The following is a 20131-nucleotide window of genomic DNA, read 5'->3' on the forward strand; positions in this document are numbered from 1 at the left end:
TTGAACTTCTTGCGAAATTTTAACTCATTTTAATAGATCGAATGACACTTTTTCAAAAGTCTCAAAAATCGTGACCCATGTTTTGTCCTCAAAGTTATTCAAAAATGCTCAGAAGACATTTTCGTAGAAATATTTTCGAATTTTACGCAAAATTTTACCTCATTTCAATTGGTTGTAACGTCACTTTTGAAAAATTTTTACAAAAGTTCATTTCTCACTCGAAATTGGAGATTGCAACTTTGAAATTTAACTGCGCCTTCGAACATTTTTTGACGGTTGGATTGCAGATTAATTTAATCGAACAAGTCAAATGTATCGTCACCAAAATATTGTTGTACATGGCAATTGAGACAATCCCTCCATTTGTTATCCCAGCTGATACAACGAGTTCAAATCCAATGAAATATCATCAAAATCAAATAGTTTTTGCAATAACTTACCTACTCAAGTATACTTTCTACCGCACAGTATCTTTATATAAAAAATATCGCATACCTATTACAGAAATACTTACTTACATTTTATAGGTATTCATACTCCAGACCAAGAAATGTCTTTGAAAAATTCGCGCATACCTTTCCTAAGAATCATAAAAATCCAATGTTGACTATTTCTCTCGGAAAATATAAATATTTTCATGGGATTCGAAAGTCCTTCTAGAAAAGGAATAAATTTTAGAGAGACAAAACAAATAAAACACTGCCTACCCACGCAGACATCGTCAACATTGAAGATTGTTTTAAATTTACAAAACAATGTCGAGACTTTTTACGTGCAAAAAGTTGAAAAAATTCTTTGTACGAAAAAAAAAACTATACCTAGCGAGTAACAGTTTGCTTTCCGCATCTTTGCTACATAGAAATACCGCTTAGCAAAGCGAACCGGAAATATAACTAAAGATTCGTTTTGCAATACCTTAAAAAAAAATCCAATCTGAAAAAAAATAAGAAATGAAATGTTTCTGCGCGCGTTTTTTGCCCCGGAAAATATATGGTACGTCGAATATTTTGAATAAATTAAAAGAAATAAGAAAGACAAGAAAAAAAAATGAAAACAGTACTTACGAGTATAGTGTATCCTATTTGCCGTTTTATGAATATACGAGTAAAACTGTGTGCTTCATATTGATATAGATTAAGGAAAAAGAAAAGATAAAAAGAAGAGTTTCAATTTAAAAATCTCGAATGCTGTGTACCCGACATTTAATGAAATTATTTGAAAAAAAAAAAATCTCGCCTTTTTTGCATTTAAATGAACATATAAATCGTATGATAAAAGCGAACCGTACTTTTAGCATTTTTGCGATAATAACGTTTCTTTTTGATTTTATTCATTGGTAATTTTGATTTATTTTGCTTTTCGCTACACTATACTAATTGAACTTCTTGTTTTCCAGTGTGTTTTTTTCCTCTTTCATTTGGTGTGAATTTTTTTCACGTTGTCGAAATGCTTTATGTAATATTGATTTTTCTTTTTTTTTCTCTGTGCAGGTTTGGTCACACAATACATGGTATTTGAGAATAAAATGGAGTGCAAACTATTGCCTGATTGTACGGTGAGTATTGTTTTAAATTTCATATACGAGGGTACATGTTCGTGTATTGGTGAACTGGTTGTGATACTAACATTTGGAGGTGAGGTTTGTTGCTATGGTATTTTTTTTTTTTTACAATGATCTGTGTTCTTTGTGAAATGGGAATCGTGTAACTGAAGCCAAACTGAAAAAAAACCTAAATAAAAAATTGGAAAGTCTGTTGTGACAAAAACTACAATATTTTGGGTGAACTGAGGGATATTTTAAGTGAGATTCTGTCAGTGACCAGCTATTCTATTCTTCTTGAGTGAACTATAATCACATTCTTCAGTTACGAATATTGTCAGTACTTCAACACTTTGATATGTACCTACACTACCTACTTGCAATTGGGTGTGTTTAATTCAACGAATGAATTTTATAAAAGACGACCAAGTAAAAAGTTGGGTTGAAATTTTTGGGGGAAAAATGTAAGCAGAATTCAATTCTCTATTCGGAAATTGATTTTGAAATTTTATTGCATTAAAAATCTCGAAAATCAGGCTGGGCATTTCAGAAGGAGAGAGAAGAGGGATAATTTACTTCATTCAACGTATTCCTGGAAGGTCCGAAGAATTAAGGGTATTAGCTGAATAATGAATTATGAACCGTATTAGGCATTCATTCAAATCGTGACTAGTTTTGGCTCTTGAGGGCCTCGAAATTAGAACCACTATACCTATTCTGTTCATGATTTTTTTTCTAATGAGAATATTTTCGAAATCATTAAATTCTCTTTGAACTTTGAAATTTTTAATTTTGAAAATCTTCAGTAAACAAATTTTTTACAATTTACAATTTCTATGATAAAATTGCTTCAAATGATCTCTTTTCAAGAAAAAACCTCCTCTTGTCTGTTGATAAAATGTTAACGACCTTTCTGTACAGACCACCCAGAGTTAAAAATAATCAAAGAAAGTGATTTAAAGAAATGAAAATTTTCAAAATCTCAAAATTTTTATCGTAAACAATAGATTTTGGTTGAACTTACCAGCTTCAGCTTTTCAAAATACATACCTCATAAAAAGCCTCTCCGTACTCCACAATTTCTTTTCTCTTCATTTTTTTCGGGTATTCTTTGATTTTTTTTTTCAAAAATTGATTTTTTATGAGGGGGAAGACATGATAAAATTTCAATTTTTCGTCATAAATGATTGATTTAATTTTTTTTTTGGAAAGGCTGTTACTTACAATGGAAAATTCAGTTGCAGAAGTTGAGAACTTTTGATGAATTTTTACCGACTCATATTTTGTTTTATTTTTTTCATTCAATTTAACTCTTCTGCTGTGAAATTCTTCATTTTGATTTTGCTTGTTTTGAAAGGGGGAGGAGGAGAAGATTCTGTATAAGGGTGCCAACACTACTAGGAAGACTGATGAGGAGATTTTTTTTGAAAAATGAGTTATTTAGAAGAGTTCTATCGTGGAAATTGAAAATTTATAATTCATAGAATTAAACGGAACTTTTTTCTATTTTCGCGCCACTTTTTTAGACTTGAGGAAATTAAAAAAATGGTCAAGCATTTTTTCATAAAATCCCTCGACGGGGGGGGGGGGGTGGATGGGCAGCATAAAAAAAGGGAACTTAAAGCAAAAGGATCACCCAAATGTCAGAATTTGGGAAATTTGGAAAAGTCAGAGAAATTCAGTGCTTAGGACAAGTGAAAACTATTGTTGCTTGAAAAATCAGTTTTTTAGTTGGGGAAAAACCAATAAAAGTAACCTAAAATTTTCATTTTTAGTTTCGTTGGTACGCCCTTATTCCTTCTTTTTTTTTGGAACATTTGGTTTGCCAAAAAATAATGTTGAAAGCATTTTTTACCTTCTCCTGCTTTAGGAATAATTTTTTCAAAAATGATATTTTTTCAGTCATTTCAATTCAATAAAGGTAGCTTATCTTGGGAATTTCTTAAAAACAGGAAGATCTTTACTAAAAATATCAATAATTTTTACTGGATGAAGAATGAAAAATCGCCCCTAATGACATTTTTATAGTTAATTTAATGTCTCAAAATTACTCCAACTTTTTTTATTTTTATTTTTTTGGAAGATTTAAAAAACTTGAAACCAGAACTGGATGATGGAAGTTCAAGTCCCAAGTCTGAAATTTTCATCACATTCTTTCCATGTCTGTAATTTCAAAAAAAATTTCTCACGATGAGCGAAAAGAAATAATTATGGCTCATCATTCTAGTAGATTTCTTATTGCATCACATGTTCATTAAGATTAAATCAAAAAAAAAAGTCGGAGGATTGTGATCAAATTTAGTGGAGACCTTCATTTTAAGTTGAAAGTCGCCCAGAAATTTTTTTTAGCTCTGTTGGTATCCCTGAAAAGGAGTTATAGACCTTCAAAGAGGAATTGTATTTTCAAAAAACCATGTTTTTTCACTCCTTCGACTCTGTCTAACTGGTTTTGGGAGACATGGTCAAATTCCAAAAGATAGAAATTGAATGGAGATTCTACGTTAATCAAGGCCATTTTAAGGTTCTTCTACTGAATAATTGAAAATTCGCAATCCGTTTAATTTTGGGTGAATTTGTATTCCAAAAATATTTTCTCCTCAAATATTACATATTAATAAATTATGCCAAAACACCGAATAGGTATAATTTCTGAAACTGAGTGGAATACAGTGGTACCAACTTTTTGATCACATATTGCCATCAAAAAATTGAGAAAAATATCTATCAAATTTTTACAGTTTACTCAATATAATGGTCAAAAAATTGGCATCATTGTATTTCAAAATATTCATCCAGTTTTAAAAATTGCATCTGTTGATGTTTTGGCATAATTTTATTCCTCATCATGGTCGCACTCCTTTACAGGAAGATAGCGTATACTTCCATCTATATCAGCCAGTTTCTAGCGTATCTGATAGTTTCTTTCAGGGTCTTACATAACATCTTGTAATTCTCTTTCTCAGACCTAGACTCATCTTTCGATTTCCCAGCACATTGGCTAGGTTATTAATAGCACTTTTTGCCATTCCAATCCGTGATTTAATTTCTTTATCACAATTGGTTTCAGCTTGACCTCTAATCTCACGAATATTATCCTCTCTGATTTTGGAATTATGGCACTGATTGTATTGCTGATTCTGGTAGTATGTATTAATATAACCATTAACCACACCTAGTTCGTGTGTGCCTTTCCCAGTGTAAATCATTTCATGATTTTTATCTGCCTGGTTTCTACCATTTCCAGTCCATCAGGTCTCACGTATTCCTAATACGTCAATTTGTAATCTCCTGGCTTCCATAATCGCATTAGCGAGTTTTCCAATTTTGTACAATGTTCTCACATTCCAGGTTGCGACGTTGATGCTGTTCCACCTTGTTTCAACTCCGCATATTCTTCGCACCCTATCCGGCTGCCTTGGCGGATGAGGATCAGTCTGACAGAGACTTAGGGCCATTGCTAAATTAGTGACCATATAATTCTACACGGGAAAAAAATTAATAAAAATTACTATTTCAGTACAGTAACCAGATCCCATTCAAAAATAATAGTGATTTTTACTCAGCCAAAAAATACATTTTATCTAGAATTAGGTAAAAATTTATTACTCTCATAGTAAAATTTACTAATCTCATAGTAAAAATCACAATATTTTTGAATTGGATCCGGTTACTGTATGAAATAGTAAAAATTATCCATACTTTTTTTTTCTGTGTAAGGATATGTAATGGCGTTGGTTTCCCATTGCCTTCCACCATGATTTTCTGTTGAGGTTTACTCCCTTAGCCAAATTTGCCAGTTTTTAGGCGCTGGTATTCGCCTTCTCACTCTGAAGCTCTTGCGCTTCCCTGGGGTTAGAACTAGTGAGTTGTTGGTATTCTGCAGTTCTTATGCATTCTTGTTTGTAATCTGTATTTATATAAAGGTTTGACCTTCAGCTTGCCACTCCTCCCCATCTTTCCACCAACTGGAGAATTCTGCTTTGGCCATGTTTATCGATTCAGAGTCCATCGAACAGCAACATGTTACCACCCCGCACAATGTGGACGCGCAGAATACCCCTGGTGTTGTCTTTCCCTTCTCATCTGTCCTAGGGGACTGGCTCCTCTTGATGATCCGAGCTACTACTGAGAAACTACCTCTATTATTATGAGATTAAATATTTTCAAAACACAAATTTCACTGAATCATCTTACTCAAAACAGGTTTGGTGCCAGAGCAAAAAAGTATCCCCCTCCAAAATTCTCTTTCTTTGAGGTCCTATTCTCTCCCCTCCAGGAGAATTTCCTGAGCTCAATTTTTTTTTGAACGTCTTTTAAGACAGAATGACCGAAGGTCTCCACTAAATTTGGCCGGAATCCATTCATCAGGGTTGACGACCAACCCAATGTACATTGTTCTCTTAGTACATTACAGTTTGGCTTCTGTGACTCGATGCGATGCTCAATTTGTTGTACATACTATAACATCGGTTCGTGTGCCATCTCTGTATATGTATAGTAAATTCTAACAATACCTACACATACTACAATATAAGTACACTGTACGTGTGAAATATATTAATAGTGCGGTTTGAAGGGCTGCAATTTAACACGATGTGCTTTCCACTCTATGGTGGTATACTAGCGACAAAGTGGCGATTTTTGCCGCAGCACGTAAACGTTGTAAATATAAACACGATTCGATGAAGTCGCATTTACGAGGTGCAATTTTCACGGTACCGAAGTCGAAAGCATTAAACACATAATGAAATGATTTATTCGCATGACAAAGTGTTTGATTTGGTTATACGATGTGTGCGGTGTGCGGTAAACACACGACGACAATGAGAAAGTTCGCCGTTCGCCATTATGCGAGATTTTCACGTATGAATATATATAGTCGATGTTGCTGAATCTGACTTGTACATTGTACAATGTGTACTGCATGTACTATAGCGAAAAACAGCTAGAACACGAAAGCTGATTGCAGTTCATCTTCTTCCAGCAGGGTGAGAGTATACGATAGAGAGAGTATTGTGATGTATATTGCAATTGCAATAGACGACTCGAATACGTACCGTATTTGATCTTTGTCGCAATAAATTTAAATTTTTTATGGCGAAACGTAGGTTATAGAGTACGCTGTGTGCTGGCGTCGCGTCGCATCGCGTATAATTGGAACGAAGAGTCGACGTGCACTGAAAATATTCGTTTTAGATCTATTGTCTGTCTTTACCGTATTGACTAATGAAAAGTTTGAACAAGTTTATTGAAGTTTCGTACCTCATTTGCAATCCCTTTTGTAGTGCGTTAATTTCAGTCTCTGTAAACCTCTCCCTCGCTCGAGGATTAATTGAAAGCCTCACGTGCAATAGAATTTACTAAAACAGAATTAAACATTGGGGCTTTTTTTCCGCAATTGTTAAAGTATAGTATCCAACCTTTGACCTTAGAATAGTACAGTGATCCCTTGTCGATTGAATCTTGCTCCACGCGTCTAAATAGAGTGAAATTTCCTGTATTGAAAATATACTTTCCTATACTATTTTCCGTAGGCATATTTATAAATATACTCGCTAATTGGTTTCTTTATACAACGAAATCGAACCCACTAAAAGAGTTATCCAATATGTTTATTTTCTGGATTCCAACTTGGTAGCCAATTAAACGGTATTAACGCTGCGGTGCTTTTTCTTTCGTCCTTTTTCAAAAGCTCTATATTATACCTTCGCCTTCCTGGACCAAAAATGTACCTTATATTCTACGAAGATTACGATATTTGTATACACTTATATGTACAGTATCTACTCGTATACCTGTGAAACCAATTAGGAATCCTTGTATCCAAAAAAAAAAAAAAAAAAAAAAAAATGTATCCTCTAAAATGGTGTAAAAGATACGTAGCTACCTGATATTTTTCCTATATTATATGTACCTAGACCTACCTAGTGGTCTACTAAATCGATGTCTTTTACTTTTGCGGAAATATTTCACAAAAGTATAACTTATTACTTGCGCTAGGATTTTTATCATTTATTATAGTTATACGAGTACTCTGGCAGTTTGAATATAATCTGATGATGAATTTAAAACTTTCGTGTTGGTGACTCATTCGCGATATGTACTACCTACTTGGTATAAAATACCCTCTCTTCTGCTCGTTCTTCATAATCTATGCACCTCGTGGCTCATACGTTGCTTATCGAGCCATTATGAAGATATGAGTCATGTAATAAAGTGTACTGCATTGTTTTATCGTTTAAAGTTTAATTTACTCTTCAACTCTTTTGTTGCGAATTAATTGCGAACGGGGAATAATGACGAGGGAGGAGAGAAGCGGTGTGGATGGAAGTGTTTCTTACATGACAGATAGAATTATCGCGTTTCTGATTATTTTTTATCATCTTTTTCTATGAATCGCTCTCGAAGTTGGAAAATGAAATATTTACGAGCGAATATGAGTTATTGGGAAACCATTTTGTATCGTACGAGTACTATGTTTCGAGTATTTTTGTGAAAGTGTTGATTTGGAATTGCGACGAAAAATTGTTCATCGAGAGAAGGCCATTTTTGAGTCGTGGTGCGAGTTCTTACTTGAAGGAAAAACCAAATTTCGCATTTAATTCCCGATTTCTCAATTTTTCAGCTTGGTGGGTGGGGGGGGGAGTCGATAAGTGGCTCTGAACACGAGACAAATTCCAGCTATACGAATTATCTTTAAATTTTTGAAGGCCAGCGTAATTTTGCAACTTGAGTGCTCACAAATTTTCCTGCAGAAGGGTTTTGTAGGAATCAAAAAAAAATTTCAATTGTGGCGTTGTTTTTATTGCATACCTAAATATTTTCAAAAAAATTCATTGACTTTTTGTGGGTCACTGACCTCTCTTTCAAGTTCAGTATTATAGTAAAGTACAGTCAAAAATTGTATGTATTTTTTTCAAACTGAAACATTACCTAATTTCCTTCGTTGCCTTTTCAGTTATTGGAAAATGTTTCCAGTATCTTGAAAAAGTGGTAACCCCCACCTCCCCTCCCTTCCTCACAAAAAAAAACTTATGAAAATTCAAGATCACCTCTCGTATAAAGTTTTAAAATTATACCAATTCATATAAGTACCTACTTTTCAGTTTTTCTATGTTTTCCTCAAATTTCTCTTTCCTGTAGAATCTAGCCGTACACTTTTCATTCATTTTTTTATACAATTCAATAGGGTGGTTCATAGGTAAGGTTTCTATTTAGAAACGACTGTGATCGGGTGGATCCCGAAAAAACAATCTCAAACAATTTTGGCAAAATTTAGTGGAGACTTTTATCACTCAGAAAAATATTTTGTTCCAGAGGTGCTCCAAGATATGATTTCTCTAAGAGAGAGTGCCAATTTCAAAAATCTGAGTTCGAGAACTTCTTGGCTATTTTTCTCAATTTTTTGAAATTTGTTTTTCTTTACTTTTTCATATTAAGTAGAGGAGAAGGTACAAATATGGACCCCCTCTAGCCTTTTGGCTTTAAAGGGTAGAAAAAATTATCAAAATTTTTTTTCGAGTATACCATTCGAAAGGCCAAAGACTCTAGTATATTGTGTAAAAAAATTTATTTTTTTTGCTGAAAACTCACGGAAAAATTTGAAATTTAGAAAAGTGACATAAAATGGTACAAATATGGACTCGGGTACAAATATGGACCCCCCTCAAAAAATGAATAAAAAGTTCAGAAAATTGAACAAAAAATTATTTAAAGATGTTTTTCGATGCTTTGGACTTGTCTACTTTATTAGTAACACTTTTCTCAGTATTCTAAAAACCATTCAATCAAAATTAGATGAAAAAAATTTAGGGGTCCATATTTATACCCATGCAAAAAATTGGCCAAGTTTATGAAAAATGAAAAAATCATGGTTCCATTTTGACACTTTGGACTTGTCTTCTTTATTAATAACACTTTTCTCGATATTCTAAAAAATATTGAATCAGAATTAGGTAAAAAAATTTAGGGGTCCATATTTATACCCATGCAAAAAATCGGCTCAGTTTATGAAAAATGAAAAAAATGATGAAAATCAGTTGAAGTACAGACAAATATGAAAGTATATTTTGAAAGTACACATTGTAAGCTACTTACTTCACTAATAATTTTTTTTCCAAATTTTATTTGAAGTTGATGAATTACTGAATGAAAAACTTGTAAAATTTTCCATTGGCAAGAAAAAATGCGCAAAAAAAAACAATTGTTGATGAGAGACACCCAAGTATGCATGGATCCATAATTTTTAGTACCCAGCATGACCGTAGCGCTAGTGGTTGTACACTAAACCATGGGGGGGGGGTCCATATTTGTACCTGGGTCCATAATTGTACCTTCTCCTCTACTTATTGGGTATTTTCAGGAGTTGGTTTTTCGTGATGAAAAAATTGAAAATTTTCTCTCTCGAGCTTTTTGTTCAAGCAGTTTCTCTATGAGTTTACTGTTTAGGTATCTGGAAAAATGCTCCAAAAAAAAAAAAAAAAATGAATCACCATCGATGGGAAATTCTGTGCTATGAAATTTTATTAATTTTTCTTCGCAAACTATCAATCTGAATTTTTTTCTCAAAATATTCGTTAAAGAAACTGCCTAAAAAATACTGTAAAATTAGTCTACTGATTAAAAACAGGGTGTCTAACAGTCCTCATTCCGGCCCTTCTAGATCAGTAAAAGTTTGTCTTTTTGCCTATGGGTCCTTCTTTTCGAAAAAGGTCAGTAAAAAGTCCTCCTTTTGGCCCGAAGGTACTTCTTTTTTTCCAAATTTTCAAATAATTCTGTCATTTAATCAAAATTAGGAATGGTGTTGTTTTACGTCTCATTTTATCAATTTTTTTCACCCTCGCTTCCCTCGGGTTTTCAAAAATTTTTGCCCTCGCAATGATAAGTTAAATACCTACCTTATGTTATTTTCTGAAAACTTAAAATTTGAAAATTTTGAAGCTATAAAAATCAACTTTTGCATAAAAAATGATGTTTTACGTTTTGAATTATCAATTTTTCACAGCTTTCACCCTCGCATCCCTTGATCAGATTTGAATTCTACTATGTACATACATCAATTTTCAAACGTAACTCGAGAAATTCCAAAAACATAATCAAATCAATGAAAACATTCAAAAAAAATTTTTTATTCGAAATTTTTTTTCCAACTTCCCTTTTTAAAAAATGGTTCGAACCACATCTGGCCAATCAAATGAGAAAATCTTGATGTGAAGGGGGGAGTGTAGAGTAAATAATTGGGGAAATTTAGCTCGATAATCACTTTTTTGATCACTTTTTGGTTACTTAAGTTACTTTTTTCAGATAAATTTGAGTACAATCCCTGACATTAAAAATTTTTATTAAAATAGTTTCCCAATAATTATTACTGAATTTTTATGTCTAAAAAGAACTTGAAAATATGGCGTGTGAAAAAAATGTGAAAAAAATACGAAAAAGGTACGAAAGTTTTGTTTTTTGGATTTGATAGACACCAGACACCCTGGAAAAGAAACTGATCAGGTCTATCTAATATTATTAATTTTTTCGTTTCTTTTGAAAATTATAAATTTTTGGAAGTTTTTTTGGGCAATTTTGTAAAAATAAATGGGGGGGGGGGTATCAGTTGGTCTTGGTACCTTTTCAATTTTGATAATTATCTTCCAAAAGGTGCTTCCAAGGTCTTTCTTTTTAGTTTTCAGATTTTGTTAGACACACTGAAAAATTTAATGCTCTGTATTTTTTTTTCGTAACTATGGACTTTTGGTTTTCTCCAAAAAAAAATGATTTTTCATGATAAGAATTAATTTTCTTTTTTTTCAATTTTTTGGAGCAAGCCGAAGGTCTTACAAAAAAAATGAAAAAAGAACAAAATTGCAAAGCATAAAATTTCCTGCTTATAAAGTGCAATAATTTTTTTCTGTGAGACTTTCTTCTTGAGAAAAGCTTAACTAACTTAATTGCGCAATTTTTTTTTTTTTGTTTTTTAACCTTACCTATGGAACATCCTGTACCGTACATGATACAAGAATCAATGTTCACGGAAAGTTTTTAAAACAGCTGCGCCTTCAAATTTCAAAATTGGCAACACGTCCATTAAAATGTGTTTTTATCAGTGTTGACATTTTTCAACACCTTTCGTCGACTTGTCAAGCCAATTTCGGATCCACTTTTTACAAGAACGTAGGTTGAGCGAATCAGGTTACATTCGTGTGTAATGGTTTACCTACGCTTTAAACTGAAGGGGCTTTGGTACGAGTTGAATATGTGAGAAGAAAAAAAAACCATTGTGTTAAGAAACAAAAAATTTCGCCAGAAGATTGATTCGTGCGTAGACATTTTGAGAGTACTGGGCTTTATTTCAATTCAGTTGTGAAGACAAACCTTCATACTTGAAGGGTATCTCGAAGAAAGGATGATTTTATATTTTGAACCAAAAATGGGCGCTTTTTTTCACGTAGACACTTAACATACGAGTATTTCATTGAGAGGATACAAACTTTCACCGAAACATCAACCCATTCCCCTATTACTAAATAATCGAGCAATCATTTCGATAATTCTTTTGAAAAAAAAGCATCGTTATCGGTCCATGGTGCAATTTTTTTGCAATATTCGAATCAATCACGCGAAAATTTGATTTCGTTGACCCATCAAAGTTGGCTTTTGACAAATGTTGACACGTTGTTGAAAAACTACTCCCGTGTTCTCAATTCAAACATTCGTACCATAAAATACAACAAAAAAATAAATAAAAAAATAAAAAAACAAAACAAAAAAAAGTACCTACAGCATCATTTTACACCGAGCACCGGTATAGTATGGCAACACATCTGTTGAACAAAATTCACCACTGCTCTGTTGTAATATTCAAGGAAGCATGTCATCACGCCAGAAAATAAATAAAAGCCGACAAAAAATCTCTAAATATTTACCCGAAATAAATATAAAAGTTAATTTAAAAAAGAATTCGTTACAGAGGACTCGACACGAACGCTCAGCGGTGTTGTTCGAGTATTTGACTATGTTTTTTAACATCCGAGTAGGTATATATAGCCTATATACCTTGCTCCCTTTGCTCGTTTTAATAAATTTTTGCCTTTTATTACCTATATTATATAATAGAGCTCTACGTCGGTCGTGCTCGTCCTCGTGCTTGTCGCGTTGTCGTAGTCCTTTATCGAAACTACACACCGTAGATATATAGCAGATGAAAAAATATAATAATTTCAACGCAGGTATACAGTAATACGTTCTCTTTTTTCTTTTAATAAAAAATAATAACGCGTATTCACCCCCTGGTTCACCTACCTACCTATTTATACCGAATACAGTATCGACCTGTATTGGATTGATTGTGAAAACTCGAATCGAATCGTTCGGATGCTGGGTTCTGTATCACTCACTCTCGTTTAAATATAGGTCTACATTTATTCAGCATTATATTCGTAAGGTGGACGAGGAGGAAAGATGGCGTAGAAGAGGAGTGAATTAATCAAATTAATATTCTCAAACAGAACCGCATCTAATTTCGGAGCCGAAATCCGATTAAAACTTAAAGGCGAACTTGCGGATGATAGATCGTATAGACTAGACTCCTTTAGCGATAGAAATGAATAACAAAAAAAATAATATCATACACATAGCTCTTTTATGCATACATTTCGTATAAGTATATCGCTCGAAATATTACAGAAAAATATTATACATCCATTCAACAATTTTTTTTTTTCATCCTCAAAGTACACGAATATTATTCGGCATATGGTGAAAATACACTAGCTACGCCCGAAAAAAATTGCACTATTTGTATAAGAGTTATACATAAGGCTGAGAAAAAATTATTACGGTGTTTTACGCGCATTCACGTATAAGAGAACGATTTTCTCGCAAGACGTTTAGGTTTCATGTTACATACGTATAGTACACGAAACGAGGAAACTGTTTGTTTGATGAAAAAGAAAAAAAAAAGGAAAAAAAATTACAATCTCAATGAGCTACACAGCGATGTTATTCCTTTAGTGGGTGAGATAGAGGCAATATGTCGACATGACCTTTTACACTCGGTTTTGCGCAACTTACCCGCAGCCAGATTTGCCGAATTTAATGTATCGAAAATAATATCTTTTTTTATGTTTACAAAAAAAATATTTTCGACAAAACGTTTATTTTTTTCTGCTATTATTACCGCGTGCTGGGTGCTCTGCTGCGAAAAATTGTTTTAAAATGTGTTTCGAGTTTTCTACACTACGGAGTTGGTTTTTTTTTCTTCTCGGGATCGTGGTGTGTACGAATATGTTTGCGTTATCGAGAGTGAATAATTAATTCCGTGTGTGGTTTGTTCAAGATTTTATCTTGGGAGTTAACTACTTATGTTTTTGGTGAGGATGTAGGTAGGTACATAATTCGAGTACGTACATTTGTGCATCATTAATCTTAGTACATCTCTGTACAGCTCGCGAATTTCCTATACTTGACTGATTGTGTGATTTTGTTACATTTTCTAGTCTCAGAATTCAGTTGTTTTTGATTTCCTCGTGAAAATGGTATTTTTTCAATTTTTCATCCCTGAAGTGTCATTTTTGTTTTGTTTACAATGCCTCATTCATGCTCAAAATAATAATTGAAACGTCATTTTTTCGAAAGGTGGAGGGGGAGGGGTAAAATTGAAATTTTTATCAGTTCTTGTTTATCACAAAATTCTATTAAAATACAAAAATAATTCAAAAGTGTTAAAGTAGGTAGAGGTACCTATAATGAGATCAAATGAGGTGATTCAAGTCATTTTAATAATGCTCAAAAATTGGACTTTTGAAAAAAAAAAAAACCAAAAAAAATGCTAAAAATCTTCAAAATCAAGTCTTTGGTTATATTGAGGAGGTATTTTAAAATATTCTGAAATTCAAATGACTTAAAAATTATTGTAAAAAAAAAATGGAAAAATATTTCGCAAGGAATATGGTGTTGATAACCTTCTTTCAATCATTCCTAAACTGTACACAAAAAAAATGTTGAGGTAGAAAAAAGATCCACAAATTACTATAGGAATACCTTTTGATTGGAGTTAGAACAAAAAATCCTAGAATTACGTGATTGAATAAAGTAAATTTTTTCGCACCAATTTACAAGCTAGTGAATGTTTTTTTTTCAAACGTCAATTTTTGATAAAATAAATCTGATATGATCCAATTTTCAGCTACTGAATTTGATTACAATGTATTCTGGAGTAATTCAAAATTACAGGGGAAAAGTCAAGTCCAGCCCGAAACTCCAGATTGGATCTAAAATGGTAGTAGTCGATTCTGAAAGAAGACAGAAGAGTTTGATTCTATGTATTATGCAAATTGATTCTCTGATTTTCATCTTGAGAGTTACTTACTCTCTCCGCAGAAAATGAATATCCCGATGGGCTATTTCTGCCAATTTCAAAAATTCGCCAAAAATCGACGAATCTTCGTTAGAAATAGCCCAAGTGATGGGCCGTAGACAAAAGCGTGTTAATACATAGGTATGTAGAATTGCGTACCCTGTCTGCTGTAAATATGAGTACATACATGTTAATAAATTTGCCTATACAGTTCGCCGTAAATATAGTTACATTAGAGAAGCGACTTCCTAACTGATTTGAAATATGCTGACAGGTTCATTTCAATGTCTCAAAAACAACTCTGAGGAGTCTTCTACTTGAAACTTACATTTAAAAAAAAAAATGTTTTATGAACTTTAATCAGGATCATTCCGTGTCAAATCAACCTGGTATTCGGTTTAGATCTCCTGATTTTGCTCAACATTTTATTTACAAGTTCTCTTTGATTGCCTACAGTAAAATTAACACCATCATTTTTTGACTTGAAGCTGAAGGGGGGAGGGTTAAGGAGGAAGGAATCGTATTTTTCACCCTAACTAAATTGTGGAGCAAATCTGTTTGCAAGATTTTAGTTATACAATAGATTAGAGATTTGAATCAGTAATAAAAACTTTAACATTTTAAAAATGAAATTTCAAGGTGAAAGCTCACCTATTTACATGAAATAATGAACGCGAAAGTTGAAAGCTTTAATTTGAAATTTTGAAAAAATTACAACGAAAATTTTTTTCAGTGTTTCTAATAAACCATTTTTCAATATGAGATCTGCACCACACCTTTTGACTGGCTCAAAGGTCTGGAATGGGGGGGGGGGCAAAATATTGGTCGAAATGTAAAAATACATATTTCACTGTTAGTCAAAGAAATTCAGTTATTTTTTTTATTCATGCTTCTCTAACGCCCTTAGGTATTAGCTTCCAAATTTCCTGAAAATTGAAAAAATTATACAACATCATGTATGTAGTTTATTAAAAACCCAGAAAAAATGTTGTGCAAAATCGGAAGACCTAAACTCAGTCATTGTCATCGACATGGTCGCATTCCATCCTTGCCACACACCTCTCTTTATACCACATCCGTTCTCTGAGTGCTCAGTTCCAATCTTGATGTTTGCGCTTTGCTCCCAGTACAGGTTCTTGATTATTTGCAGGTCTTTGTCATCAATATTGTATTTCTTCAGGATCTCCAACATCCTCTCATGGTTGACACGACCAAATGCTTTCTCATAATCGACAAAGCAAACAAGGGTTTCCCTGTTTGCATTCAGTGCTCTTTGAATGATCATCTTTCAGCAGGGCAATATCATTTCTCGTCCCTTTTTTTGCTACTTACAAAGCCATTGTGTTTTGCTTAGATTTTCATCTATCGTCTTTTCAATTCTGTCATTTACGATGGTGAGTAGCTTCAGTGTGTGGCTCATTAATGCGATGGTTCTAAGTATATTCAGAGCATTTTTGCAAGTTGTTCTTCTTTGGTATTGGTACAAAATTTACTGCTTTGAAGCCCTTAGGCAGCGTACCTTCATCATATTATATTTCATTTATCATCTTCAGCAGCTCCTGTTTGTACTCCGGTATTAGATGTTTAATCAAGTCTACTTGTATGAGATCCTCCCCCACTTTTTTGTGGTTTTCTGACTCTCTTCACCGCGTTCCTCAGCTTCCACATTTCAATTTGTGGTGCCTCCTCCGTGGATGAAACTTCCATTTCAATATCTGGAAACCATTTAGAGTTAACTCCCAGTTTTTTCAAAAATCACTTTTTGATGAATCTTTATGGGAAATTTTACACCTGATGCAGTGGCACCACTGGTTTTTAGAAATTCTGACGTTTAACCTCTGTAAAACTGAAAATAAAAAAAAACTTCCCAACCATAATATGTCATTTTGTGGAGTTAATGTCACTTGATTCTTCAACTTCTGGAGTTAATGTTGAATGATTTTCATTTCAACCAATCACAACCCAGTATTTTGGAATCATGTCTACACCATTATCATTTTTTGCTTGTATTTCCCTGAAAAATACCTTAAAAGTACTGGTAGCATTGGAATTCCATTCCCAACACTTTCAATAGAAACAGGATTTTCAGTTTTCTAATTGTTACACAATTGTAGAAATCACTAAAGTATGAAATCTTTGTCAGGCTCTCCTGTAAAATTTTGTAAAGATGAAGTTAATGCCAAGTGGTTCCCAGGTATCGATTTGAGCCAGGTGTGTGTCATCTCCATACAGTTCTTGTATGTAGCTGATCCAGACCTCTTCTGTTTCTTGATTGTTAACACAATACTTTCCGTCTTTTCTTTGCATATATGCTACTCCACTTCTCCTTTTCTTGTGGGCAGCCATCATCTGCTTCACTTTGGTATGCATTTCTCTAGAGCTGTGCCTTTTCTCCACTTCTTCTATTTCTGGGCACTTCTCCTCATACCATTCATTTTTGGCCATTCACCATTCTGCACATTCCCATGATCTCGTTATTTAGCGCTGTGTATTCACTGCTTGGTCTGTTTGCTTTTCTTCATTTTTCCATCAGATCCAGTACCTATCTCTCGAGTCATCCATGGTTTGTGTTTTCTTTTTTCTTTGAGTAGAATAAACTTTTCTGCTGCGGTTTTTACCTTTCACTTTGTTACCTTAATGCCAAATCCGAGTATGTCCATACAAAAAAAGTGCGATTTTACGCATCATTGATAAGGTTCGAATATGCTCAGAACAGTTTGTTGAGTTTTGATTGAACATCGGTCAGCTTCGTGCATCTTCGGTGGTGTATTTCAACTGTAGTCAGGTGCAAATTTTTCAATTCAGGGCTTCCCAGAGTCTTATCAGTGACGCAAAACGACGATGTTTTTTTGGATGGACATACTCGGATTTGGCATTAAGGTAACGAATTGTCTTCCATTCTTGCCCAGGGCTTGCAAACCAAAACCAAAACCAAAACCGAAACCCCCAAAAACCGATTAAAATTGCTCAAAACTGAAACCAGGAGCGTTATTTTCCCACAACTAAAACCAAAACCAAAACCAGGAGCGTTTATTTCTCAAATTCAAAACCAAAACCGAGAGCGTAACCGATTGGAAATTGAATTGGTTTTGGTTTTGTAATTATTCAGGTAATTAGCCTAATTAAGGTTGCATTTTTGGTAAAAATAAAGTGAAAACTGATGCTAAAGGTGAATAGGTCTGAAAAATAAAAAAGTTGACAAATTTGGTACTGCCAAAGTGCCGCTTTCTAGTCACATACACAAAGTATTCGAAAAAGTGATCACTTTCTTGGCCTTCTTCCCTCTAAAAAATGGAGGAAAAAGGAAAAAACCAAAACCAAAACCGAAACCGATTTTTTTGAAAGCAAACCGTTTCAGCAAAACCAGAACAAGAGGGATAATATTTCAAAAAACCTAAACCAAAACCTATACTTTTTCAAAAAACATAAAACAAAAACCAAAACCAAGAGCGATATCTATTCAGTTTTCAAGCCCTGTATCTTGCTCTTGCCACTTTTCTTCAATACTTTGTTCTTCTTCCAGCTTGTCTTCCTTTTGTTTTTCCAGTTCTTCTTAGAATTTCTTTTGCATGTGCTTTGATTTGATTTTTGCAATGTCAAGTTGTTTGTATCGTTCTTTGCTCTTCTTCCGGCTCTTCATGTCTATCTGACATTTTGCAGCCAATAGCTTATGGTCAGAGTTACAGTCAGCACCAGGATATGTATGACAGATCTTCACTGTGTTCTTGAATCTTTCTTTTACAAGTATGTAGTCTATCTGACATGAAATTACCCTATTGGCTTTGGTGAGGTTTTCAAGGGCTCAATTATTCCAAATATCTACCTGTTTTTGAGATAAGACTCCCAAATTCCCCTCTAGCCCTTCCCCTTCTCCAAATTTTGAGATCTTTCATGTCAACAGTGTTTTGTAAAAAGGGATTTAGTTTGGCCATTTTACGATTCCAACTTCGGCTGTTTGCGCAGTTTTGTCCCGAGTGAAAAAAATCTTGAAAAATTCGGATTGGCCCTCTCGAGTGGATTCCTACCAATTTGAGGTCGCTGAGTTCGAATATTGATTCATTCTTTTTTTGATTCGGCTCCTCCTTGTCTCTCCATTCTACCTTGCCATATTTTGGAAAACCGAACTTGGCACATTGAAATGACCAGTTCAAAATATACAGTTGGTAATACATCTGGTCAAAATTTTAATTTCTATTCACTTATCAGACACCCTGTGCATCTAGTGGCACATATATTACTCGAAGTTCGCTTTGTTTTCGCGTTAATTAGGGCGACAACGACGATAAAAATAACAAATACGTTATTTACGTTTGATAAAAAATCACGTCATTAACGCAGCCCTTAATGCGAATGATTTAATATCACGTGATTAGGTTTTTGTCAAGGAGTCGTACGTACGTACGTATGGTAGGTAGGCACATAATAATTTATATTTTATACCTTTAAAAAAGGCCCCCGTGTGGTATTCTTTCAAAATTATACCAACAGGGTAATTTTTTTTGCGCTGCTCAGTGGCATACACAATATATGTGTACCGTATATGTATATGTGAACGTATATAGCAACTATATACTATGACTGGTACACATACATTAAGGGTAAATATTAATATGACCCGGTATCTACGCGTTAATTTACAGTTAGTTAAGTTTGTTTTGCATGTAGACGGGCGTGTTATCAGATTAAAAGACATCTGATTACCTATTTGGATTTGGCCTTTTGTGCTCGAGTACATTTATAAAACCACAGTTGCAAATAAATTTAACTTTCGCAGGTTAAATTCAAACAATGTTTTTTCCGCTTAAAAACATTTCCTCGGAGGATTTCGGTGTGTTTTGTTTTTCGTCGTCGACGTCGACGTCGTCGTCGTCGTCGTCGTAGCTGGTGTTGTTGTTGTTGTTGCTGCTGCTGGTTTTTTTTTTAGTCGGGCGTGACGTTAGAAATTTGCTGGTAATTAACGCGATTTCGCGTCCAGGTTTTAATGACGATGAGGGGGTGCAGACCTTGGCAGAGTACACTCGAACAGGATACACGAGGCGAATGAAAAATTAAATTTTTTGGCCGCAGTTTTGCGGTACGCGTTTTTACCGGTGAATTATGTAATATGTTTTAAATAATAAAGAAACGTAGTATTTTATCGAGTAGAAGGCGATGCTATTCTACGAGTATGTGTACTATGGTGGATGCTGCGGCTGTGATGTAATGTACAAATGTATTTTGTTACTTTTTCCGCGAGTCTGTGTGTC

The 20131-nt window shown here is 33.9% G+C and overlaps 1 protein-coding gene across 10 annotated transcripts in view; it reads left to right on the plus strand.

Moving 5' to 3' along the window:
- Positions 1–20131, plus strand: part of Glut1 (Glucose transporter 1) — a 228417-nt gene that overhangs the window by 112387 nt on the left and 95899 nt on the right. For all 10 annotated transcript variants that reach the window (XM_065349101.1, XM_065349103.1, XM_065349100.1 and 7 more), the window contains one exon: positions 1491–1555. Coding sequence is in view for 1 of the 10 variants with exons in the window: in XM_065349111.1 (XP_065205183.1) it covers positions 1491–1555 (65 nt within the window). In the remaining 9 variants the exon portion in view is untranslated. The remainder of the gene's footprint in view (positions 1–1490; positions 1556–20131) is intronic.

Source organism: Planococcus citri, chromosome 2 (assembly GCF_950023065.1).
Source record: "Planococcus citri chromosome 2, ihPlaCitr1.1, whole genome shotgun sequence".
NCBI lineage: Eukaryota > Metazoa > Arthropoda > Insecta > Hemiptera > Pseudococcidae > Planococcus > Planococcus citri.